Consider the following 23,092-nt stretch of genomic DNA (forward strand, 5'->3'; position numbering starts at 1 on the left):
TAAGTGGTTTACAGAGTCAGCATATTGCCCCCAACAATTTGGGTCCTCATTTTACCCACCTCAGAAGGATGGAAGGCTGAGTCAACCTTGAGCCTGGTGGGATTTGAACCGCCAAATTGTAGGCAGCTGGCTGCAGAAGTAGCTTGCAGTACTGCACTCTAACCACTGTGCCACAGAGGCTCCATATGTACTCCTTCTAGATATAACTTTTTCACCTAGATTTATCCTTACTAAAACAATGCATTGTTCCATAACTTGGTAGTAAACCTTGCGGTGGAACTGCTGCAGTGCAAGTTAGTAAGTCACTGACTGTCCTTGGTTTCCACAGTCAGCACAAGAGACCCCAAATTAGGGACACCCTCAGACTTGGGACTCATTGGGTGACTTTGGGCCTGTCGTTGTCTCTCAGCTCAATCTATCTCACAAGGCTGTTGCTGGGAGAAAAATAGAAGGAATTTTTACATATACCCTACTCCTAAGTGAAAAGAATACAAATCAATCAAATAAATACATAATTCCGAGATTAATTGGGCTCGTAAAGAAAATATATATGTAAACATACAATCCTCCCACACCAATTACTACATCATCATTATCATCGTCTTTTTACTGCGCTGTATCTTATAAGTTGCTCATAGCCATTAAGGCAATAGAGAGCATACAAATAGTATGCAGGAGTGTGTAGGTGTGTGTAAGTGCATAGACAGACAGACAGATGAATACATTTGTTCTTCCTCTTATGGATTTTTTAAACTACTCACTAGATGGTCAATAGCCTAAAATCAGACTAGTAATTTTTCTACCGGACCTAGTAATTTTTGAAGGTTCTCACACAACTTTTTCATTTTTTGCTTTTAAATGGCGTAACAGCAATATTAAAAAAAAAATTATTGAATCTTGGTTTTGGTGAGAGGGTGTAAGTTACCTCTCAATCTACTTTTCTCTCCCATAAGATTTAAAGATTTTTTTAAAAAAAAATTTTTTAAGAGGTCATGCGTTTTTCAGTTTTGGTAGACATTGGATCAAAAGAAATGATTAACCACTTTAAGGGAGTGAAGAAATAAAATATTTTGAATTTTGGAACCTATAGATCAAGAAGAATGCCAAAATAATCTCCTGGCTCTTAACATAAACAGATCTGCAAGTGACAAATTAGAGGTGGGATTCAACTCCTAAAGCAAATGAAAAGATTGCGTGCGTAGAAGGCGAAGTTCAGAAATTCAGTCTTTATCTAATCTATCTACTCAGAATACAAAACACTCAGTCCTTTGGACATCCGCTACAACAAAGGAACAATGAGTTTGGGAAGTGCCTGGCCTGAAACTCTGGTCTGGAAGCAAACACTTAAAAACCATTTGCATTGTTGCAAACTTCTTGACTGGCAAGTGCCCAAAAGCGATATATCATAGAAATCAAATATTTCTATAAAGATATTTTACAATTTTTGCACATATTATAGGAAGAATAAGATGTATACAAGAAATGAACTTGGTTAACTTTTAATTTTCACTTTTGTGTAATGATTTGAAAGAAATTCACTATGCTTTCATGACATTACTCTTAGTTCAATTTTTATTTAGTATTTGGTATTTGTTTGTTTAAACTTTAATAACAAATAACATAGAATTTATTTATTTATCTTTATCCTTCCAGATAATTGACTTGAAAGAAAATATGTTGGTTAATGCTATTGTATATACACAGTCAGACTACTTTGAAGTTATTATATAGAACTTAAATGAAATCTTCATTCTCATAGAATTTTTAATTTTTTTGTCATGGGGCACAATTATAAATACAAGTATATTAAAATAAGTTCTAATATCACTAGATTGAAAAAGGCAAATTGAAATATTAATTAAAGTGTAAATCATGTTGTAAATGTATTGTCAAGAAAGTCAGGAAATGATAATTTATACACACACACACACACACACAATCACTGTGTTCAGATAGTGAAAGTTTCTATCTTTTACTACTGTACTATTTCTTTTCCTGTTGATGATCTACCTCTCCATCTTTCTCTCTGTCCCTAGTTGCCCTTCTCTCTCTCTTCATCAGAAAAGGAACAAAGATTTTCTGACATTAGATTTCAGAAAATTAGAATAGACATTCTGTATGGATAGAGACAGATCTATTGATCTTGTAGTCAAATTAGAATCAGAAGAAATGTACCATTTGCTACTTATATTTGAAGATATATATGCAATATTTATGTTATCAATCTATCTACACATATACACAATGCTAATGCATACATTGTGAGCTTAATATGTAGATATATTGGATTGTATAATATATAGACGTACTGGAATATATACAATCCTCTTATGAAAACATTGTACAATTGTTTTGTGCCCTTATTAAAATCAATAGAAATTACCAGTGCAGACTTTTTTTTAAAAAAAATATAGATTTAGGGTCTGTTATCCTTTTTTGCTACTTTACAAGGCTACATGAGCTTTATAAATTGGATTAAGTATTTTAGGCAAGGAGGCAATATTTTTTAGAGTTATTTTAATGTGGCTATTAGGGTGAAATCAGATATAATTATCAACAAACATTATCAACATTTCCTGTGCAAATCCATAACCAGATAGCCATTCTCCAACCTGATAATCCCCATCCAAGAAAACCATCCTTGCTGGAGATGCTGGCAATTATAGCTAAATATATCTAGGGGGGGCAATAATTTGGCGAAAGCTAATAAATACTGGGCAAGACTAATATAATTGGAAAGATTCTCAAAGTAGACCCTGATGAAAGGAAATATGCTTGGTAAAAAGTTGGTAAAAAGCTACAGCAATTAGGAACTTCTGATTTGTAAATAAGAATAGAGATTAAAAAGTACACCGCTAAAGTATCATCTAGCTCAGTGGTTCCCAACCTTTTTTTCACCCCGCACCCCTTAAAAAATTTCACTCGAACCTCACACCCCCTGAAATTTAGACTTTAGGAACTACTGAACGTGTTAAATATATGGTAGGATTGAATCTTTTCAGCTATGTATGTGACGGCCACTAAATAACGATATTTAACTCTAAAATGAAAACAAAGTTAATCCATTGCACAATAAATAAAAATGCCAACATATAGCCAATATCCTATTATTTACCTGGACTTTTCTCACACCCCCTGGAATATCGTCTCGCACCCCCAGGGGGTGCGAGCACCCCAGGTTGGGAACCCCTGATCTAGCTATACAAGATATTTCTGTTTAGATATTTCAAATTATGTTGCTTCATGTCATTTACCTCTTGAAATCAGTGAGCAAGCGAAGAATGAAGAGATGCTGTTTAAGAAACCTTTCACATTAATTTCATGTTACATAATAATCACTACAAATTCAGGATTATCACCAGGATGAAAACAGAACGGGAGAGATCCTTCCTCAGCTTCTAAGTATCCCCCGAAAAGATCAGCCAAGCTGTACCTGTTTGCAGGGTGATATTGCTAGTTTCACCATCAGAGAGAGAAAGTATCCTGAGCGAGTACAAAGTCCCAGCTTCCAAGCCATTGAAGTTGCATTCATAGGACCCATTATCCTTCTGGATGGCCTGGCAATCCCTGGATGAAACCTTGCCGAAGCTGCAGGTGACGCTGAAATTACAGAGGTTGCCCGAACTGTTCCATCTGAGATAAACCGACTGGCTGGAGACCTTCCATTCTGTCTGGTTGATGGTGCATTTGACTGGAGCAGCTAGACCACTCTAGAGAACAATCAAAAACAGCATAGGCCATTTAGAAGTAAATGCTTTCTTTCTGATTTACCCTTAATTATGAGAACTGGGCAAATTCTAAGGTTGTTTCATTTTCCACACAATCATCCTGAAATATTTTTGAGGGAAGCTATACCTTAATTAATCCAGAAAACCCCACAAAAACTAACATTCAAGCCATGGAACAGAGCTGTCACTTCTTCTTGGTGTGTGAGAGCATGCATGTGTACACAGGCAGGTGTGAGTAAGTTGTCATACAGAAGCTGTAAAATACAAACGGACATAAGAGTTGTTTGCAAATCTTCCCAATCGCATCTTCCCAATTTGCGCTGGGTTTTTGCTGCCCGACCAAAAATCTCACTTTTCACTTTAAGGTGCCCGATGCTGCGGACGAGGGGAAGGTGGGCTAGGGGGTGGGTGGGCTAGAAGACCTCCAAGGTCCCTTCCAACTCTGTTATTCTGCGGAAGCCGTGCTCTTCGCGAAATCATGACCCAGTCCTCTCAGTCACTAGATTTTGAAAGGTCGTCTTCAGTGCTAAGAGTTTCTAAGAGGGAAAGTTCAGTTCGCCTGTTTAAGTATGCTGATGCGGAGGGCAAAGTCATGGCAAGAGTTAGCGAGAACTGATAGGAGATGGAAGAGCCGGAATGGGAGGAGGCAAGGGGGATGCGCGCCCTACCTGGCGAGCCCCCGCCCAGTCCCTTGCGAGTACCTGTCACCCACCTTGAGAAGGGCCAGCGCAAGAATCCACCAAGAGCCTCCCGCTCCGCATCTCAGCCTTGCCATCCGTTTGGATCTGCAAGGCTGGGGGCGAGGAACCTCCTTTTGCCCCGCCGGCGGCGGCTGGTGGCTTCCCCGGTGCCCGCGGGGTCGAGAGACGCAGCAGCCCACGGCGGCCCTCTAGTGGCCAGTTTGACTCTTGCAGGCTCTCCGGAGGCTCCTGGGAAGTTTCCCGCCGGCGGGCCGAGGACTGAACCCCGCGGCGGATTGTAGGCGCGGCGGGGAAGCTGCCATTCTCACCCAGCCCTCGCCAGGCGCCTCTGCTTTGGGGAGCCGAGTTGCTCTCCCTCGGTCGTCCGCAGGCGGAAAACTCTGCCTCCGCGCCCGCACTTCCCCTTCCCACCCTAGCTCTCCGTTGCTCCCGGAGCCTGGGGCGCTCTCCCTCGCTCTTACCTACCCGTCCTATCACCGCCCCCACTTTCCTCCTCCGCCTTCGCCGCCGCAAGCAATTCCACCCCTCCCTTTTTCCTTCCTTCCTCCTTCCCTCCCTCGTCTGGGACTTCTTTCCCAGGGCTATTTCTGACACTGGATGGAATGGAGATGATTTCCTTCGGGCGTTTCTCCTCCCCTTGGAATGTCCTATGTAAACCTCTGGGTTTCACAGCCTGGAGTGGAGAAGCTACTTGGCTAAGCGGCGAAACCTTTCAGAACCTTTCAAAAAGAAACAGAAGTTCAGTTGCCATGTTTCAACTTCCAGACTTGGTGTTTCACACTTAAGTCGGTTTTAGCCCGCTGTCCCAGCCTCTGGCCGTCTCAGTTTGAGCACATCCAAAACAACAAGCAAGCAAGCAAGCAAACAAACAAAAAACCCAATAACTACTTCCACAATTCTGGAGACGCAGCGTTAGGCAAAAGTAAGGTGGAAGTTGATCAGGTGCAAGAAAATGAACCTGCAGTTATGATGATATCGCGATTGTCTTTTAATAAAGGAAACACATGACCAAGCTCTCAAGAGGCCAGAATAATTTCCTAAAACAGATCGCAACTCCAAATTATGCGGTGGCAAAGGTGAAAATGAAGTTGAACCCCCAAACAACAGTCTTGCCGAAACTTGGCTGTCAGTATTAAATGCCCTTCAGAGCTGAGATAATAGCCATATTTCCCTAACAAAGCCTTGTAGCTTTTTGGTTTTTTTTAAAAAAAGACAGGAATTGCAAATTTCCTTTTTGCTATCTTAGCCGACTAAATCAGTAATCAGCCTAGAGCAGTTACTTTTCTTCCTCACAATCAATAAAGCCACTCCCATTTTGAATATCATATCAAGTAGAACCTTATGTTCAGCAATAATCAGTTCTGTGGGGAAAAAACATTAACATGGAAAATGACCAGTTTATTTTATTTTTTTCTTCCATTGGCATCTGCATTTAAAATGACCGTTATGTTGCCCCAAGTATATTTCCACTAGAAATATACATAATTAAAAGCAATAAATGGGCTTGTTCTTGAAAAATGGCATCAACAAATTAACTCTGAAAAAAAATACTTTGTAAAAATAAAAAGAGGGAAGGAATCCCTGCAGTATTTCACATTCTAATTTCTACTTTGAACTATTGTCTACCTCCTATTTCAGCTTATAGATAGGGAACTTCCAAGTGCTAGAATGGGGTGCCAAGTGCCAATCTTGGGAAATTCTGTAAGTTGAAGTCCACAACTCTTAAAGTTGCCAACGTTGGACACTCAGAAAACTATTCAGAAAACTCTTCTAATTATACAGTATTTATATAATAAATCCTTAAAAAGTTTATTCAAATCTTTTGAAATCACCCCTGTCTTGATATATAACGTTTCCTTCAAATTTACTATTCCTTAATTTCATTTTTACAAAAATTAAAAAACTCTGAGCACATTTTAAATTAATTTACATGATAGCAAAATCTATTTTCCTGTGAGCTGTCAGCAAATCAAATCTCATAAATTTCATAAATGCCTTGCTTCAATCATTTTCATCATATTGTAACTAATTGCTTATTTTTAAGATACATTCTCCAAGTTTGAGCCATCCTTTTGGGGTTCTTTGCTTGAATTTTCACCACCCAAATACCCTTTGGGCATTAGTGCTGATTCAGTTTGAATTGGAGCCCTGGAATTTGAAGAGGTTAGAATTCCATCTAAATGTATAATTTGAGGCAAACTTAAATTAATATTTTAAAACTCAGATTAAAAATTGTCCATAGTTACCCAATTATCTTTCCCATTACTAAGAAAGAATTAAAATGCGTTTGGCTGCTTCATTGTGGAGAAAAATGACATGTAAATAATAGAGAAGTTAGAACATTTACATAGCAATAGCACTTAGATTTATATACCGCTTTATAGTGCTTTACAGCCCTCTCTAAGCAGTTTTTACACAGTCAGCATAATGCCCCCAACAATCTGGGTCTTCATTTTACCCATCTCAGAAGGATGGAAGGCTGAGTCACCCTTGAGATTCGATCTGCTAAATTGCAGGCAGACAGCTGTCAGCAGAGGTAGCCTGCAATACTGCACTCTAACCACTGCACCACTGAGGCACATTAATCCCAACATGTTTCACTTGGTACTACCAGGGATTCTATCACAGTACTATTTTGAAATAGTGAACCTCCTTTCAAGACACTTTTATACTATCCAGAAAACAGCTTTTGTACTGAGCAATGCAAAAGAGGTTTTGCATCAAACCAAATAATTCTGAAAAACTGGATAAAAGTGATAGTAATAGCAATAGAACTTAGACCTATATATGCTTCACAGCCCTCTCTGTTTTTACACAGTCAGCATATTGTCGTCCCCCCCCGCCCCCAAAATCTGGGTCCTCATTTTACCGACCTGGGAAGGATGGAAGACTGAGTCAACCTTCAGCTGTTGAGACTCGAATTGCCAAACTGCTGGCAGTCAGCAGGATTAGCTGCAGTGCTGCATTCTAACCATTGCGCCACTTCTGTCCACTTGCTTTTTGAGGATGTTAAAGTTTCTATGATATTAGAGAAGGCCTATTCACTTCTCTTATGTGATGTGTAATTTTGCTGTTTCCAAATTAATGGATACTAGGGGAATATAAAGACATGAGTAGCAAGTTTGCCACTTCTTGGAAGAACTCCCTCATCTCTGTCTTTAATATGATACCAGCTGGCTAGGATAAAATTGGCATTTTCTAGACAAGACATAATTCTACCAGATTTCTTGCTTCCTGTCAGAATTATGCTAGATAACAATAATGGCATAAGCAGGCTGGCAATTGAAAGACAATACATTTGATCTACAGAGAAGGTCTACAGAGGAGGAGGCTGGTATAGAGAGAAGAACATTCACCATTTTTATCTTTATGGTTTTTATTTTACTATTTATATTGAAACTTCTAAGATAGGTGCCCACCTACCTCGGAGTTTTGCTTGCTATGGGTATATTACTTGGAACCCTGACATTAGGATTGGTGAGATTAGTCAGTTTAAAGAGTTTGAATATAACTGAAGTAGGAATTAGTGTTAACAAGGCAAAGGTGAACAGGACTCTTAGCCAATTAACTAAGATCTGCTGGGCTTTTGAGAAAGTTACCCAGATTTTGGGTAACAAGAGGTCAGACAAGTGGAGAAAACTGGCAGCTGGAATGACAGTGTGGTTGGAGAGATAAGTTGTAGTGATTGGCAGACTGTGATTATAATGGCAGCAAAACCCGTGGAGCTATGGCCACCACTATTGGCTTCTAACATTTTTTCACCTGGACCAGCTATGAAGACACTTATAAGATCCCAGCCCATCTATTGGCAGTAGGTTGGAGGTTGGGTCAGTTAAGTATCTAGGAAATAGACAGAGTCCCTAAGATAATCGTGCAACACAGGACATGATAATATAAGGTTGCACTGGTCATGATAGTGGATAACTTCTGGATGGGGAAGTTTCCCATTTTTGGAAGATGGCCAAGGGTTAAAGGCACTACTTTCAGTAGGGTTCAGTAGCACATCAACCTTCTGGAATTATCTCCTAATAGAATGACTTTAAAATAAATTTGTTCAAAATGATTAAATGTTTTCTCCAGTGCCTGTAAGAATTAGATACTCATTCATTTACTGTTTAGAAACTTAAATCTGCCTTAATCATACAGAATTTCAAAATACAGTTTGACCCAAGGGTGCATGCTAGTTTGATTTAAAGGTACACCCTGGATTGGTCATCTGTAAGTCCAGTATTGATAGCTAAGCCAGACACTCACTTGCTTTGGCAAGACCATTACAGAAGTACACTATTCTGAGTATAATTAGGGTTGAGGTTGTCTTCATTAAAGAAGAAGTTGGAGCTATGAGAGACTAAACATAAACTCGCCTTGCCACCCTAAGAAGTCAGTGAAAGGTACAGTGTTTAATGAAGTAATTAAATCCACTAGTCAGCCATTCAATCTATGCTCACTCCTCCCTGCATTCTCAACATACGGAAACTGTAAAATAGTGTATTGTCTGGAAACCCTCCAGAAACCCCAGAAAACCCTTGAATCTATGAAGTCTTGGAGTGCTGAATTGAAAGGGAGTTGTGTTTTGATCCCCAAATCTATTTCAGTGGGATATTTAGCCTAAAATTGCAGGTCGTGAATAATTTGCTGTAAATATAGTTGCTGTTCATTATTTATTTGGTCCACTGATTTCTTTCTGGTGCCACAATTGCCCATGTATTTTTGCCATCTGGTTCCTCTTCTTTATCTAGTTATTTATCCATAATAAATATCATTCATGCAGGGTAGTTAATAAGTAATTGAAATATGTAATGTTTACTGGATCATGGATGTCCCAGCCCAGTGCCTGGAGTCTGTAAAGGTCTGGATTAGGTGAAGTGGATTTCAACTCAACTCAATCAAGACTGAGTGGATTTGGGCATTTGGGCCTTCTGGTGACAAGGTTTTCCACCGTTGGTCTTTGATGGGGTGACACTGCTCCAGATGGATCCTTTGTGTAATATGGGGGTCTTCTTGAAATCAAGGCTCCTGCTAGAACAGCAATGGCAGCCATAGCCAAGAAACCTCTGCATACTTAGGTTGTGCCTATTGCCGTATTTTCCCTCATATCTGGGGTATTGCAATGCACTTGCATGAGGCTGCCCTTGAGTAACAATTGGACGCTTCAACTAGTGAATAATGTCCAGGTAATAAATGGTGTCAGATATATGATACATATCATTGCTATGTGGAATGCGTTGGTTGCATTGTGCAGTTTAAAGTGCTATTTGTCATCTTTAAAGTCCTTCATGGATTGGAACTGGGCTATCTAAGATTCTTCTTTTCCCAATTGTTTCTATCCATCCATTACAGTGCAGCAGTTTGGGCATCTTATAGGTCCCATTAGCCAAGAGATGTCAGCTGGCGGGGATTAGGAGATGTGTCTTTTCTGTCATAGTCCCTGTCCTCTAGAAAATTCTCCTTTCAGAGATTGGGTGATCCTGACTCTTTTGGACTTTCACGAGGCTGTAAAGCAGGAGTGTCAACACTTGCAGCCCATGGGCCGGATGTATCATGTGCTGGCCACGCCCACCCCGGTATAGCAAAGGGGGAAAAGTCGTGATACATTATGTGATGACAAGATGACGTTGCGAATTTGACACACCTGCTGAAAAGGGCTGATTATGTTCCTGGGTCTGGGGTCCTGAATGTGTTAGGGACCCCATTTCTTGGCTTTATTAACCTCTGACAGGTTGAGAATGGCATAGATGGATAGTGAGCAAATATATTTATTTTGCACTTTTTAATTGTTTATACTTTTATGATATATGCCACTCAGAGTCTCTCATTGACTGGGTAGTGATAGGAATTAATCAATCATTCCTTCTTTATTGTCATAGAATTCTAAAATCTGAAGAAGTACTACTTCCCACAGGAGGATCCATTGGCATATTTGCAAGATATTATATAGCTTTGGAAGCTGGATTCATCATTTTTTTTCATGAATCCAGAGGAAATATTGGGAGGGCAGTATTAGGTAGCATTTCCTCCAGAACTGCAGGATGGGTAGGTTTATCTTGGTGGAACCTCATCCTATCTCATCACTCCTGGGATTTCCCCACTCCTTCCCAAAGTGGTCTGTTGTCTTGATTCCCCTGCCCTCCCAAATGCTTCAAGAGTATCAGAAAAAGGCTTTGTTGTTCTGCCAATGCAGTCATTTTTTCCCTACTGAAAGAAAATGAAGTGAGGAAATGAGAATAGAAGGGTGGAACCCTGGCTGGGGTACCATTTTTTCACTCATCTATTGGCCAGCTGGATGAACCTTCTTCCCATTTCCTTTTCTACCAAAGTCTGGAGAACATTCCCACAGTGGCAGGAAGTACAAGGTTAGTGAGGTGAAATCAGTGGCTGAGAGTAAGTGTCCATAGTGATTCTTCATTAGTAACAATGCAGTCTGAAATGCACTTATTCATGATTATTGCACTTATTCACGAATATTCAGAAATTCTACACAATTCCATTCAATTTGCTTCTGAGGCCGTGTTTTGGAGGCAGTGTGAATGAAATTGTATTATCAGGTTTCTTCCAGAAGAAGAACATTCTAAAAGTTAGAATTACAGTAGCTTTATGTAGATGAGATAGTTGTCTAATGATTTGCAACTTCCAGGCTGCTCTTTAATCCCACTTTTAAAAATATGATTTTCATTCCATTGATAATCGAGTTTAAAGATAAACTATAATAAAAGATTAATATAGCCATGGTTACACTTTTAGCAATCTTTTTAATTCTAAAAATATCATTATTCTTTCTTTGTCAATGGAAACACAATTCTGTAGTTAAAGATGAAGATCCATCTTACAAACCATCTCTTAAGTGATGTGAAAATGTCCAATACCTTTGCTGGTCTATCATTAATGCTTTTATGGCAAGAGGGGAATTAGAGATGGAATTAGAAAGATTTGAAGCATGTAGAAGATCCATAGCCTTTCCACTCTATGAACAGCCATCTAGACTGAGAGCAAAGCAGATAGCTGGAACAGATTCTTATTCCACCCACTCCTTCACCCATTGATGTCTTTGATCTCACCATAGAAGCCTAAAAGATCTTGGAATATGCTAATTCTTTCATAATAGCTTTCCTTTCCTTTGTCCTACTTGGATTGAGTCTTCTAGAAATTTGAGATATACATTACTTCCATATACTGATTTTGTATTTCACTGATCTATCAAGCAGTCCTCAAGTTCACTTTTTGACCACTTATTTACTTTCATTTGGTTAGTTCAGTCTTATAGTATTAAATCAACTGATGCAACTTTGTGCACATTCTTGGCCTACAAAAAAGCCAGATGAGAGTAAGTGATTATAGGAATGGTATTCAGAAAAAATAAAGAAACAGAAAACAAGTCAGAAACAGCAGTGTGAAGTTTGAAATGACTTTGAAGAATTAAAACATTACCCCCACTCCATATTTTAAAATGTACATAGGAACATGAGATAACTTCTTAAGAGAGGAGAGTTCTGCCAGTTCTGAAAGCAGCAGTGGTATGCTTCTTCCTCAAGATACCTTTATTGGATCAAGTCTATCTGGACAATTTTTTTTCCATCGCTAATCTTCCCTTAAAAAAAGAAGGTCACACTTTACCTGGTATAAGTAGCTTATGTGGATTCTTTCTTGTTGGGATTCAGGCCAGGCTATAGCAATGAAATGACTTTGGTTGTGCTTGTTAGTGACCTATAGTGAGCTTGGGATGGGGGTTGTGCATCTATTTTGGCTCTCCTTGAACTTCTGGCTGATGAAGATGGGAGTGGAAGGGCAGCCTTTTCTGAGTTTTGTGGTGTTGATGTGAGAGAGACTGTTAAGCCCTAAGTCCCTCCCTCCCCCATTGTGGTTCTACCTTTCCTTTTTAATATCTACAGTATGTGAAGCTGCTGGACAAAATCATCTCTTGGTATGGGGGGTAATATACCAATATAAATAAATATACAGATTATACCCAATTGTACATCTTTGCCCCCAGTTGTCCAGGTGAAGCTGTCATAAACTGTAGTAAGTGAGATCCAGTGTAAAGTGGAAAAATGCCTGGATATATTCTCAGGATCAGGCCCCATTCTGCTCTTTTAGAGAGTTGTTGATAGTTGGGTGGCATACAGGTTTAATTCATCATTATCACCACCACCTAAATTTTCCTGGATTTTTAAATATAATTACCAATTTCTATCTCTCTCTTTAACAAGGAGGAAATGGGCATGATTAATTTTTCTCATAATTTGAAACAGCAAGATTTGCAACCCAAAGTTGCTCTAAAGCAAATATTTTTAAAAAATTCAAAGTAAGTGCCATTGTAAGTGGGTTGTCTTGAATCACGTATAACAATAGCATGTTCCAAAGAGGGGAGAGGGCAACCAATGAATCTCTGGGCAATGATGTTATCCCTTTGGAGAGCTGTCTTATCTGCCACCGTGCAATTGGCAAACCATACACAGATGTGGTAAGTTAAAATACTCTCTAAAGTGCAGCAGTAGAAAGTCACCAGCAATTTTTCATTCATTTGTTGTTTCCTGAGAAGTCTCAGATAGTATAATCTCTGCTGGGTCCTTTTGACCAGGGCTGCAATGTGTGTGCCCCACACATGGTCAGGTCCTTTTTTATGATAACACCCAGAAACTGGCCACTTGCTCCACTCGGTCTCCATTGATAAGCAATGTCTGATCTATTCCTTCTATAGTCCACTATAAGCTCCTTGGTCTTATTGGTGTTAAGGACCGAGTTATTGTCCACACGACAAAAGCAACCGGTTCACCTCATCTCGATAGGCAGACTCATCCCCACCTGGATGAGCATTATTACCTTTCTAGGGGTATCAGTGATGGCTATAAGGAAAATAAGGATAAAGCCCACAATATTTGTGCACTTATTATATTAATTTATCAGTTACACAACTGCCAAAAGATTCTGTCAGCTTACAACTAAAAACCTACTTACTAAAAGAAGAATACAAGACAAATTACAGAGAACTGAGCCAAACTATATTTCCTCAGATTTTCCAAAACAGCCAAGGGTGTCCCAGTTTCTGCAGAGAGAGAGAGGCTACATAGAAGCAATCTAGTTTAAGACAGCTACTCATCTATTTCAGACCTCAAAGAGGATCTTAGCTAAACCATTCACTAAATCTCATGGAGACCCCAACTTCTCTCTGATTCACATCCAAGATCAGCAGTTATTGACTGATCCAGCAGACTCTGTCCCACTTTCAACCAAGCTGCAAAGCAATTAGAAAGTGATCTGACCACAGCAACAGAAATATCCTTAAAGACCAGATCATATGTCAAGTATACTGAGACAAAACCAACAATTCTAATGTGTGGCCTCCAGGATACATCACATTTTTGATGATCTGGGACAGTTCCATGACCATTAACTCCTGAGATGTCTTTGATTCAATATTTCCGGGTTGCAGATCGAAATCCTGAAAAACTATAAACCTTGGGTCTAAATTACCAGCCCAGCAATGAAATCCAGCAGCTCAGGCAGGGATGATGTTGAGCAGCAGGGATGTATAATAGAATCTGTTTCCTAGAGGCCAACTTATATCAGAAAGTCCAGTTATCTATGGGGCAAGAGCCTCTGGAAACTCCTGACAACTTGTGGATGATAACATTGTATTGTAATCAAGTAACATGTACATCAACATCAGTTATCAGACTCAATGAGCTATTTATTCACAATCAGAACAATATTCTGGATTATGCCCTTATTGTTTATTTTTTTATTTAAAGATATAGTTAAGGAAAGGAAAGCTTTTCCAGTGAATAAATTATCTTACCTCTTTTGTAGTGCTAGAGAAATGATAGGTAGTTGTAGGAATCCAGTTTTTTTCTGTTACTTCAAATAAATTCTGGTTAAATTTATAGTTGCTTTCTGTAACATTTCTGTTGGAAATCATTGTATTGCTACCGCCAAGAAAATTCTGTGGACTATGGGTTATAGGATTAAAGGGAAGGGATGGGTTTTTAGTGCTCTGAGGCAATGGTTCAGCATCTTGGAAATCTAGGAGGAATAAACGTATATAAAATCAGGGCTCAACATACATAGAAATAGTTTGACATATTAATCACATCTTAACTGTTAACATGAATAGTGTTAGATGGGTTGCAGTTTTAAAATAATAGCTGATTACATAGTCTTTTCACCGAGAAAATGCTGTTTGAATATAATTATATTTAGAGCTGAGTTGATAAAACGATATCCGCATTGCTCTTTGTTAGATTTCTAAAGGAATCCACAATGGCCTTTTCTCTAGATACATTTATGATTATTACTAACTTTAGTATGCAATGTATTTAACAACTCAATCATATTTTGACAATCCAAAGCAAAATTTCCGCAGTCTACGTGTAGTAGGAAGAACCTGGCTTAATCATGAAATATAATAAACTAATCAGCAAGGTCTAAGTACTATCCTGAATCACACTGCACTGTAGAACTGAGGAACTGTACTTGTCCAGTTCCAATTTAATGGTAACTTTTAGAAGTGGCCCAAAGAAAGTGCAAATTCAAATCTTGCCTTGGGTGCTAAACTGAATGAGACATGAAACTGAGCATAGTAATATGAGGTTTAAAAATGAACTTTCAGAATTTAAACTATGTTTTTCCCATTCCCAGATTGTCTGGTTTGTGTAAAAATAATTGGGACACTGGTATACTTTGGTGTGATATTTAATTCACGTAATTCAGCAACGCACATTTAATATACTGAAGTTTTGTCCTGATTTATTCATCACTTATTTCCATATAACAAAGTGCGCCAAAGAACATCTTATATGCAGCCATTTTTGCTTCTTTCAAGAAACACTCCATCCTTAACGCAGTTTTAACACTATATACAGGTACTTCTTCTGACCAGCATTTGCATATGTTAATATTTCCCCATCAATTTCTTATTTTTAATGAAAAAATCTATCACACACATTTAGAACTATTAATTTTTCACTATTTTTCACTTATCTTTAGTAATTCACTTTATTTCCTTGTGAGCTACCACAACCCTTGATATCTGAGACATTAAAGATTAGACATTTTTTATGCATCATTTGATGGATCATGAAAGAAATCTAAAATTTGCAACAACTCCTTTGAGTTCTCTGCCAACAACAAAGTAATATCTGCATAAAAAAGACCCCAGCTACCAGGGGTGGGATTCAAATTTTTTAACAACCGGTTCTGTGAGTGTGGCTTAGTTGGTGGGCATGGCTTGGTGGTCATTGGCTGGGTGTGGCCAACTCAATATCACTCACATCGAGGCACATGTCTCCTCGCCTGGCCTCTCATGACTGTGGGGATGCTGCAACAATTGTAAGTGTGAAAAATGGTCATAAGTCACTTTTTTCAGTGCCATTGTAACTTTGAATGGTCACTCCACACAAGCAAAGTACCAGCAAAGGAGGGGAAAAAACTCCAGAGACGTTCCTGTGACAGGAAGTCTAGTCCTGCCTAGAATGTAATAAGGGTTAATGGAGAGGCAGTTTCTGTAAGCAACTCCATAATATTTCTTTCCTGCCTTCCTTACAGGATTAGGCCAGTAATTTCTTCTAACAACTGGTTCTCTGAACTGCTTAGAATGTTAACAACCAGTTCTAGAGAATAGGTGCAAACTGGTAGAATCCCACCCTGCCAGCTACTCATGCATACTCGTGTCCCCAACTACCTCCCTTGCCATAACAAACCATCCTATGGGGTGGAATTCTACCGGTTCGCACTGGTTCTATAGAACCGGTTGTTAACATCATCGGTAGTTCTTAGAACTGGTAAAAGAACTGGATGGCCGCCCCTCTCTGCCACTCCTACGGGCCAAAACCTGGTTTTTTTACTGCGCATGCATGACATTTTTCGCACATGCATGGCAATCCTTGCCTTATTCTCCCCGCCCATCCCACCCCTACTTATAGCGCATGTGCACTATCTACAAAAGTTTTCCCACCCAACGCCAATGGCTCACAACAGCAGCAGCAGCAGCAGCCAGCCATCACTGCCTGCCTTCTGCCGCCCTGCTGGGGCAAGCCGCAAGCCCCAGTCACCACCACGGCTAACCATCCTCACCTGGCCGACCTGCCTCCCAGGCCCTGCCTGCCTGCCTTGCCTGGACTGCGCTCCCACAGCAGCTGCCATTAAAGAAGATGCAAGACCCAGCCACTAGCTCTCCTTGCCCGCCCCGACTGCCTACCCAAGCTTCTGAAGACATGGATCAGTAAGTACGACCCAGTCACCTACCTGCCGCTGCCAGCCCCAGTTAAGTGCCAACTCCCGGGATGTGCACCACCCTTGCTGATGCTCCCTGCCTCACCCGCTGCCATCTTCCCTCACCCGTGGCCCTCCATTGTTGTTGCCTTGCCTTCCCACCACCAATTGGTGAGTGAGGAGGCAAAGCAGCAATCCCCGCCGGTCCCCTACCTCCTCCTGCCGCTGCCAGCCCTGGTGCCGACTCTTGGGCCGGCTGCCACTGCCTTGCCCACCCAGTGGCTGCCATCTTGGCTAGGCCAGCACCACCTTTCCTCACCCACTGCAGCCCAAGGGTTGCTGCCTTGCCTTCCCACCACCGATTCGTGAGTGAGGAGGCAAAGCAGCAAGCCCCGCCAGTTGCCTACCTTCTCCTGCTGCTGCCACCACTGCTACCAGCCTGGTCGAGTGGCGACTTCTGGGCCAGCCGTCCTGGCTACAGCAAGCTTGAAGACTGAGGAGGACCCTAGCATAGCTGGCTAGCCAAGTTGCCTGCCTCATTTTTGGTAAGTTGCTTTTTTTATTTATGTATTTATGTATTTTTTTTAGTATCTATTTTTGTTTTTATCAATCATAAAAACAACACAGATACTAACTAACTAACTAACTAACTAACTAAATAAATAAATAATAATTATTTTACTATTCATTTTGATGTTCCTTTCTCCTTTGTTTTTTCCTATTGGGAAAAAGCAAATCAGAAACAACTATCTATATATAGCATCAATGGAAACAAAATGTTACATTGCTGTTATATATAAATACTTGTTTCTGATTTGCTTTTTCCCAATAGGAAAAAACAAAGGAGAAAGAAGCATCAAGATGAATAGTAAAATAATTTTTATTTATGTATTTATTTATTTAGTATCTGTTTTGTTTTTATGATTAATAAAAACAAAAACAGATACTAAAACAATAAATACATAAATAAAAAGGCAACTTACCAAAAATGAGGCAGGCAACTTCTTGTTACCTTGTTGTCATACATTATCTGTTTCTGCTTAAATCAATATATAGCAACAATGTAACAAAAACCTGCAAGCATGCATGCATACGTAAATGGAATTTTTTTAAATAAAAGTTTTTTTTTAAACAAACAAAACAAATATAAAACATAAACCATCTTCAGTTACATACAGTGTGTCAGTTGGTACAAGTCACTTGTACACAGTCTCTGCAGTCTTTGTCTTCCAATTTGCATTAATCCTTCTATCATAAATCCACTATATATATTTATATTATTACTATTATTAATTATTTACTAGACTTTAATATTTTATGCAAGCAAATCGCCATTTTTACTTAACCTACTTTATAATGTTCATTTCATCATCACCAATCTATTCTATAACAATGTATCTTTACTTAACCTTACCTCTGTAATTCTATTATACTTATATTATAAAGGAATATAAAATATTTGATAAATGAAAAAGCAAAGCAAATATCAATAAGTACAACAGTGTAACAGAAACATTATTTAAATTTCTTTGTATTGGCTTATTTCTAATTTTGTTAATTATATCAGCATATTTATAATTATCAACTTTCTGTATTTAATTCATACATAGCAATGATCATTCTCCACCTAATTTCTAGCTCTTATCTCTATCCATTTCTGCACATTGTAATTTTTAAATTTCATTTTCATCTATGGGGATCTCTTCGTTTTTCCACTGTTGTGCAGACATAATTCTAACTGCTGTTAATACATGTAACATTAAATATGAATTGTACTCCCTTTATTTATGTGGTTGCCAACAAAAATATTTCTGGTTTTAAAATTTAAATCTATATGTTGCTTTACCATTTTTTCTAATCTTGACACTACATCCTCTTGAATACTAGAGGAAGCCCAATACTGAATTCATATATTCCAGTTTTTTAAACTGAGGAATAAATTTCAGAATTGCCTATCAATTCCATTCTTAATCTAACTTCTTAGATAATTTTGTACTATTATCTTTTTTTTGTACTATATATATCTGCATAAGGTTGTAAAAAGCTTCAGTACATTTTTAAGCTGCATTCTAAAAAGGTTAGGTCTGCTATAGAGAGAGCATTCCATTAGGGACTGTTGGTCCAGGTAAGTAGTCTTGGCTAGGAAAAATGTTTGTGCCACTACTGGCACAAAATAACAAACTCCCTTGGTTTGTTAATAGTATTTCCATTTTAAGCGTTTCTTTTTCAGTTAATGAATTGTAATTATGAAAATATCAGCCATTCTTTTATATACACAGTGCAACATCTTTTTTATAGACTGTCATTTTCAAATCTACTTTGAGTTCCCCATAGCTCCCCATAGCTCCCCCTAGCTTCCTGTAGCTGCCTGAGCCTTGCCTTGCCCTCCCCATAGCTCCTTGTAGCTGCCCGGGCCTCGCCCAGCCCTTCTCATAGCTCCTCATGGCTGCACAAGCTTCGCCTTACCCTCTCCAGGGTTCCCCTGGCCTTGGAAACTGGCAAAAAGCTAAGCAACTGGCTACTAAGTGGTCATTAAGCGAGGACCACTTAAATTTGGTTTGCCAGTCACATGGCCAACTGCCCGGGCCTCGCCCTGCCCTCCCCAGGGTTCCCCAGGCCTTGGAAACTGGCAAAAAACACTTGCTAAGCAACTGGCCACTAAGGGAGGACATGGCCATTAAGCAAGGACCACTTAAATTTGGTTTGCCAGTCACATGGCCATCTGCCTGGGCATCTCCAGTCACATGACCACCTAGCCACACCCATTCAGCAAGCCACTCCCACCCCAGTCACATGACCACCAAGCCACACCCACAAATTAAGTCATGCCCACAGAACCGGTTGTTAAGAAATTTGAATCCCACCCCTGCCACCCTAACCATATGCATTTCTCTTACATTTATCCATAATTGCAATAGCCAACAGTGCATCATTTGCTTAATACTTCTCCTAACAATGAATTAAGGATTCCATTTATTCTTTTTACTTCTGTCACATATTTATTTTATATTCAGCAACTAATCTTTATCTCCATTTCTAATAAAATGTTCTATGAGTCAAGTGTCTCACTGTCACCTATTTTTCTGTGATCTGCTGAAGATCAAAAATCTGCTCTGTCTGCCATAACGTTGCTTTGCATTTCCCAAGTTTTGTTCATTGTTATCTCTTGTGGGTTTTTTTGTTCAGAATTCTATCAAATCCTTTTTTTATCCATTCAGTTTTAGCATTCAATCTTCCAAGGGGGGGATTTTTGTAGAGGGGGATAATACTAGCATTCTTCCAATTATTTGGCATGTATGCAGTCCTCACACCTTTTAAAAGAGGCATACAATCACAGGTAAATCATATCCTTGTTTTAATATGTTGTCGGTTGCACCATCTTCACCAGGGGTGTCAAACTTGTGGCCTGGGTTGGATGCATCATGTGCTGGCCATGCCCATTCCTGGTTTAGCGAAGGGAAAAAAACTCACGATACATCATGTGATGATGTCGTATGTTCCGGTCTTTTCCCATGTAAGATTGAGAGCATCTTGGCAACGTTTCGACGAGGTCCCACTCGCCATCTTCAGGCTGGGGCCTTCAGCTTCTTGCTTGTGTGAGCAAAGCATGATCGGAGCTGCCATCTCCCTATATATACTGGTGGGCAGGTTGGCTGTGTTGTCATTTCTTGATTGGTTGATGGAGTTGAATCAATACATACATACACATTTGTTGGATGGTAAAATTTATAGCATTGTCTCAATTCTTGCCTGACAATAATTAGCATCATTTCCCATGAACATTTCTAAAATATTCCTGCCCACATTCTCTAACTTGAGTTTCACCTCACCGTTTTATTTCTTTTATTTTAAATTCCATTTATTCTGCTGGAAGTTTGTTACATTTCCATCAAAATTGATCACATTTCTTCTGTGTTTTTTAATTTTAGTTATCTTTGTATTTTTAGCTTACATAATTCACAAATATCGTGTTCTTCATTATACATATTATACAATATCTTTCTGTCATCCTTATGTTTTGCAGCAAACTCTTTTTTACCTGTAGGTCTTTTACATCATTCAAGTATCATTTTTCATATCTTCAAATCAAATCAAATTTCAAATATGTTCCAAATGTTACCTTAACTCTGTGGCCTTCTATAGTGTTCTGTAACATGCGGTTTTCACATATTTTCCTTTTTCCACTGAGAAATTAAGCTAACCTCCTTTTCATAAAGGACTTACATTTTCTCTCTGTGCATCAATTCTACTCTCATCCTTGTTTCCTTCATTTCTTTCCTTATCTTCCTTGTTTATCTTTTCCCAAGATCCTCTCTTAATGATCAAAAATGATATATCCTGCATTCACTAGTTCTCTGACTTCTCTATTAGGATTCCCATCCAGACTGTTTCCATACTGATTCACTTTTGGGTTTCCAAATGGCCCAAACATTTGTTCTGTATTCTCTTGTTCTCTCATAGTTACAGAATAATTCCTCTTTCCCTACCTCCACTTCCAATTGCATGAATTCAGAATATCCCATAGTTTTCTGCAAAACTAATTTCTGATTCTTTCATTATTGCAATCAATTGTAACATGATATGCAGCTGTCACCAACATATGAATTCTTACGTTTATATGTAGACACATTAGACTACACTTATTCACTATTTTTGAAATTTTTAGTCCTTATTTTCAGAAATGTACACCTTCACTTTCTTATGTACTGTTTAATTCTTCTGTAGAAGATCAGGCTATCTTCATTCATACCTATTTCATCCTTCCCCTTTCTCTTGGTTTCATAGAACCATATCTCTTTTAATTACTTAAAATAAATTTTAATAAAACAAAGTAAATCAATTTTATTTATGATTTCATGCTTTTTATCATTTATTCCTTTTACATTTCAAGATGCAATCTTTCATATGCCATAGTGATCACTACAGTCCATGAGATACTAATCTGTGCTGCAAATCACAACTTTTCTTAATGCTAGGATTGATAAAATAGAGATTACCTTACAAGAAAATTGTCCATATTCCATGAAATTCAAATAAACATAGTATATTGACAAACAATCAGGATGCCCAAAATAGTATAATGATTTTATTGTGTCTTACTCAAAAATAGGAAAAGTCATTTCAGTATGGTTATTGATATCATATTTCCCAGATAGAACAACCAATTGATTCAAAATGCATATAGTGAATTAGTTAATGGCTATCATGGCTATTCTTATTTCTCCCTGACTTTCTCTGCTATTCATCAGGCTATACATGCATATTTTTTCTGCTCTGGGAATATAACCCTGTGAGTTTCTACTTTAGCCTTTTACAATTTAAAGTATTATATCCAGCTCATTTTCAACTGACTGGGATTTCTGGGCATCGTAGTCCTAGCACATCTGAAATGTACCATGTTTAGGGAAATCATAACAGGTGATATGTAAATAACTTGGTTGGACCAAATATGTTTTTCAAAATGCAACTGGACTTTCTTGGGTATTTTTTTTCTTTGAAAATGTTTACTTACCATCCAAGAAGCTTCTTCAGTTTTTCTTCAACCAAGAAAATCCGGGTGCCTTTTGAAAAGTACCTTTAAAGTACCTTTTTGAAAAGTACCTTAAAGTACCTTTAGGACAATTGTTGGAAAACAAGTTACTTTTTACTGTAGTAGACTAACATGTTCTCTCAGACTTGTCAAAATATAATTTTGGCAGGCTTACCCAAGGTATGAAGTTCATCCTATCTTACTAGATAAAGTAACCTATAATGAGCAGATATGACATATGAAGATACTCAAGGTGAATAAATATTTTAATGAAAATGGCAAAGGATAAGTTCATACTATGTAGGAGAAGATCATCATAAAGCATACCTGTATTTTAGCAAGACAATCACATGCATGTATATAAAAGTGATTGATGATATCGTGCTGGATTATGGGACCCTTCGATACTTTGAAAAAAATGACTTTCAAAATATCAATAATATTTATGATGTACAAGTTTAAAGCTATCTTGCTACTGATGCCATGCAGGAAAGAAAAAAAATGCTGTAATAGAAAGGATACTGCAAGGATAGTATTGGATACAATGCAATCAATAACCAAATAATACAAATTAGACTTAGTGAAAAATTCTTTTATATATTGATTGTTTATGTTCCAGTCATTAATGCAGAAGAGGAGTTGATGAGCATTATGATCAACTTCAATCTGATATTGCTACAACATGTAAACAAGAAGTGCAGCTTGTGATTGGAAACTGGAATTCCAAAATTGGAAATAACACAGAAGAAAACACAATCAGATTCTATGACTAAAGAAATTAGAATGAAGTGGGAAAACAATTTATTAATTTCTGCCAAAGACAAGAAACAGAAGACAGCAGATTGAATGTCGGAATAAACAGTGGAATTTTCCAAGAAAGAAGCCAAAGACAAGAAAGAAAAGATCTCAGGAAGGAACTTAACAAATAA

General features: G+C 38.5%; 1 protein-coding gene across 2 annotated transcripts in view; it reads right to left on the reverse strand.

Annotated features, from left to right (window-relative positions):
• Positions 1 to 23,092, reverse strand: part of PTPRB (protein tyrosine phosphatase receptor type B) — an 83,169-nt gene that overhangs the window by 44,705 nt on the left and 15,372 nt on the right. The window contains exons 3-4 of one of the 2 annotated variants that reach the window (XM_087934453.1): positions 14,223 to 14,446; positions 3,434 to 3,710 (exon numbers count right to left, since the gene is read on the reverse strand). In XM_087934453.1, the coding sequence (XP_087790579.1) occupies positions 3,434 to 3,710; positions 14,223 to 14,446 (501 nt within the window). Of the gene's footprint in view, positions 1 to 3,433; positions 3,711 to 4,440; positions 4,861 to 14,222; positions 14,447 to 23,092 lie in introns of those variants that run through there. The other variant, XM_026699534.2, reaches the window with a different exon arrangement.

Source organism: Pseudonaja textilis, chromosome 5, assembly GCF_049901715.1.
Source record: "Pseudonaja textilis isolate UNSWEBS1 chromosome 5, rPseTex1.2, whole genome shotgun sequence".
In the NCBI taxonomy this organism is placed as follows: Eukaryota; Metazoa; Chordata; class Lepidosauria; order Squamata; family Elapidae; genus Pseudonaja; species Pseudonaja textilis.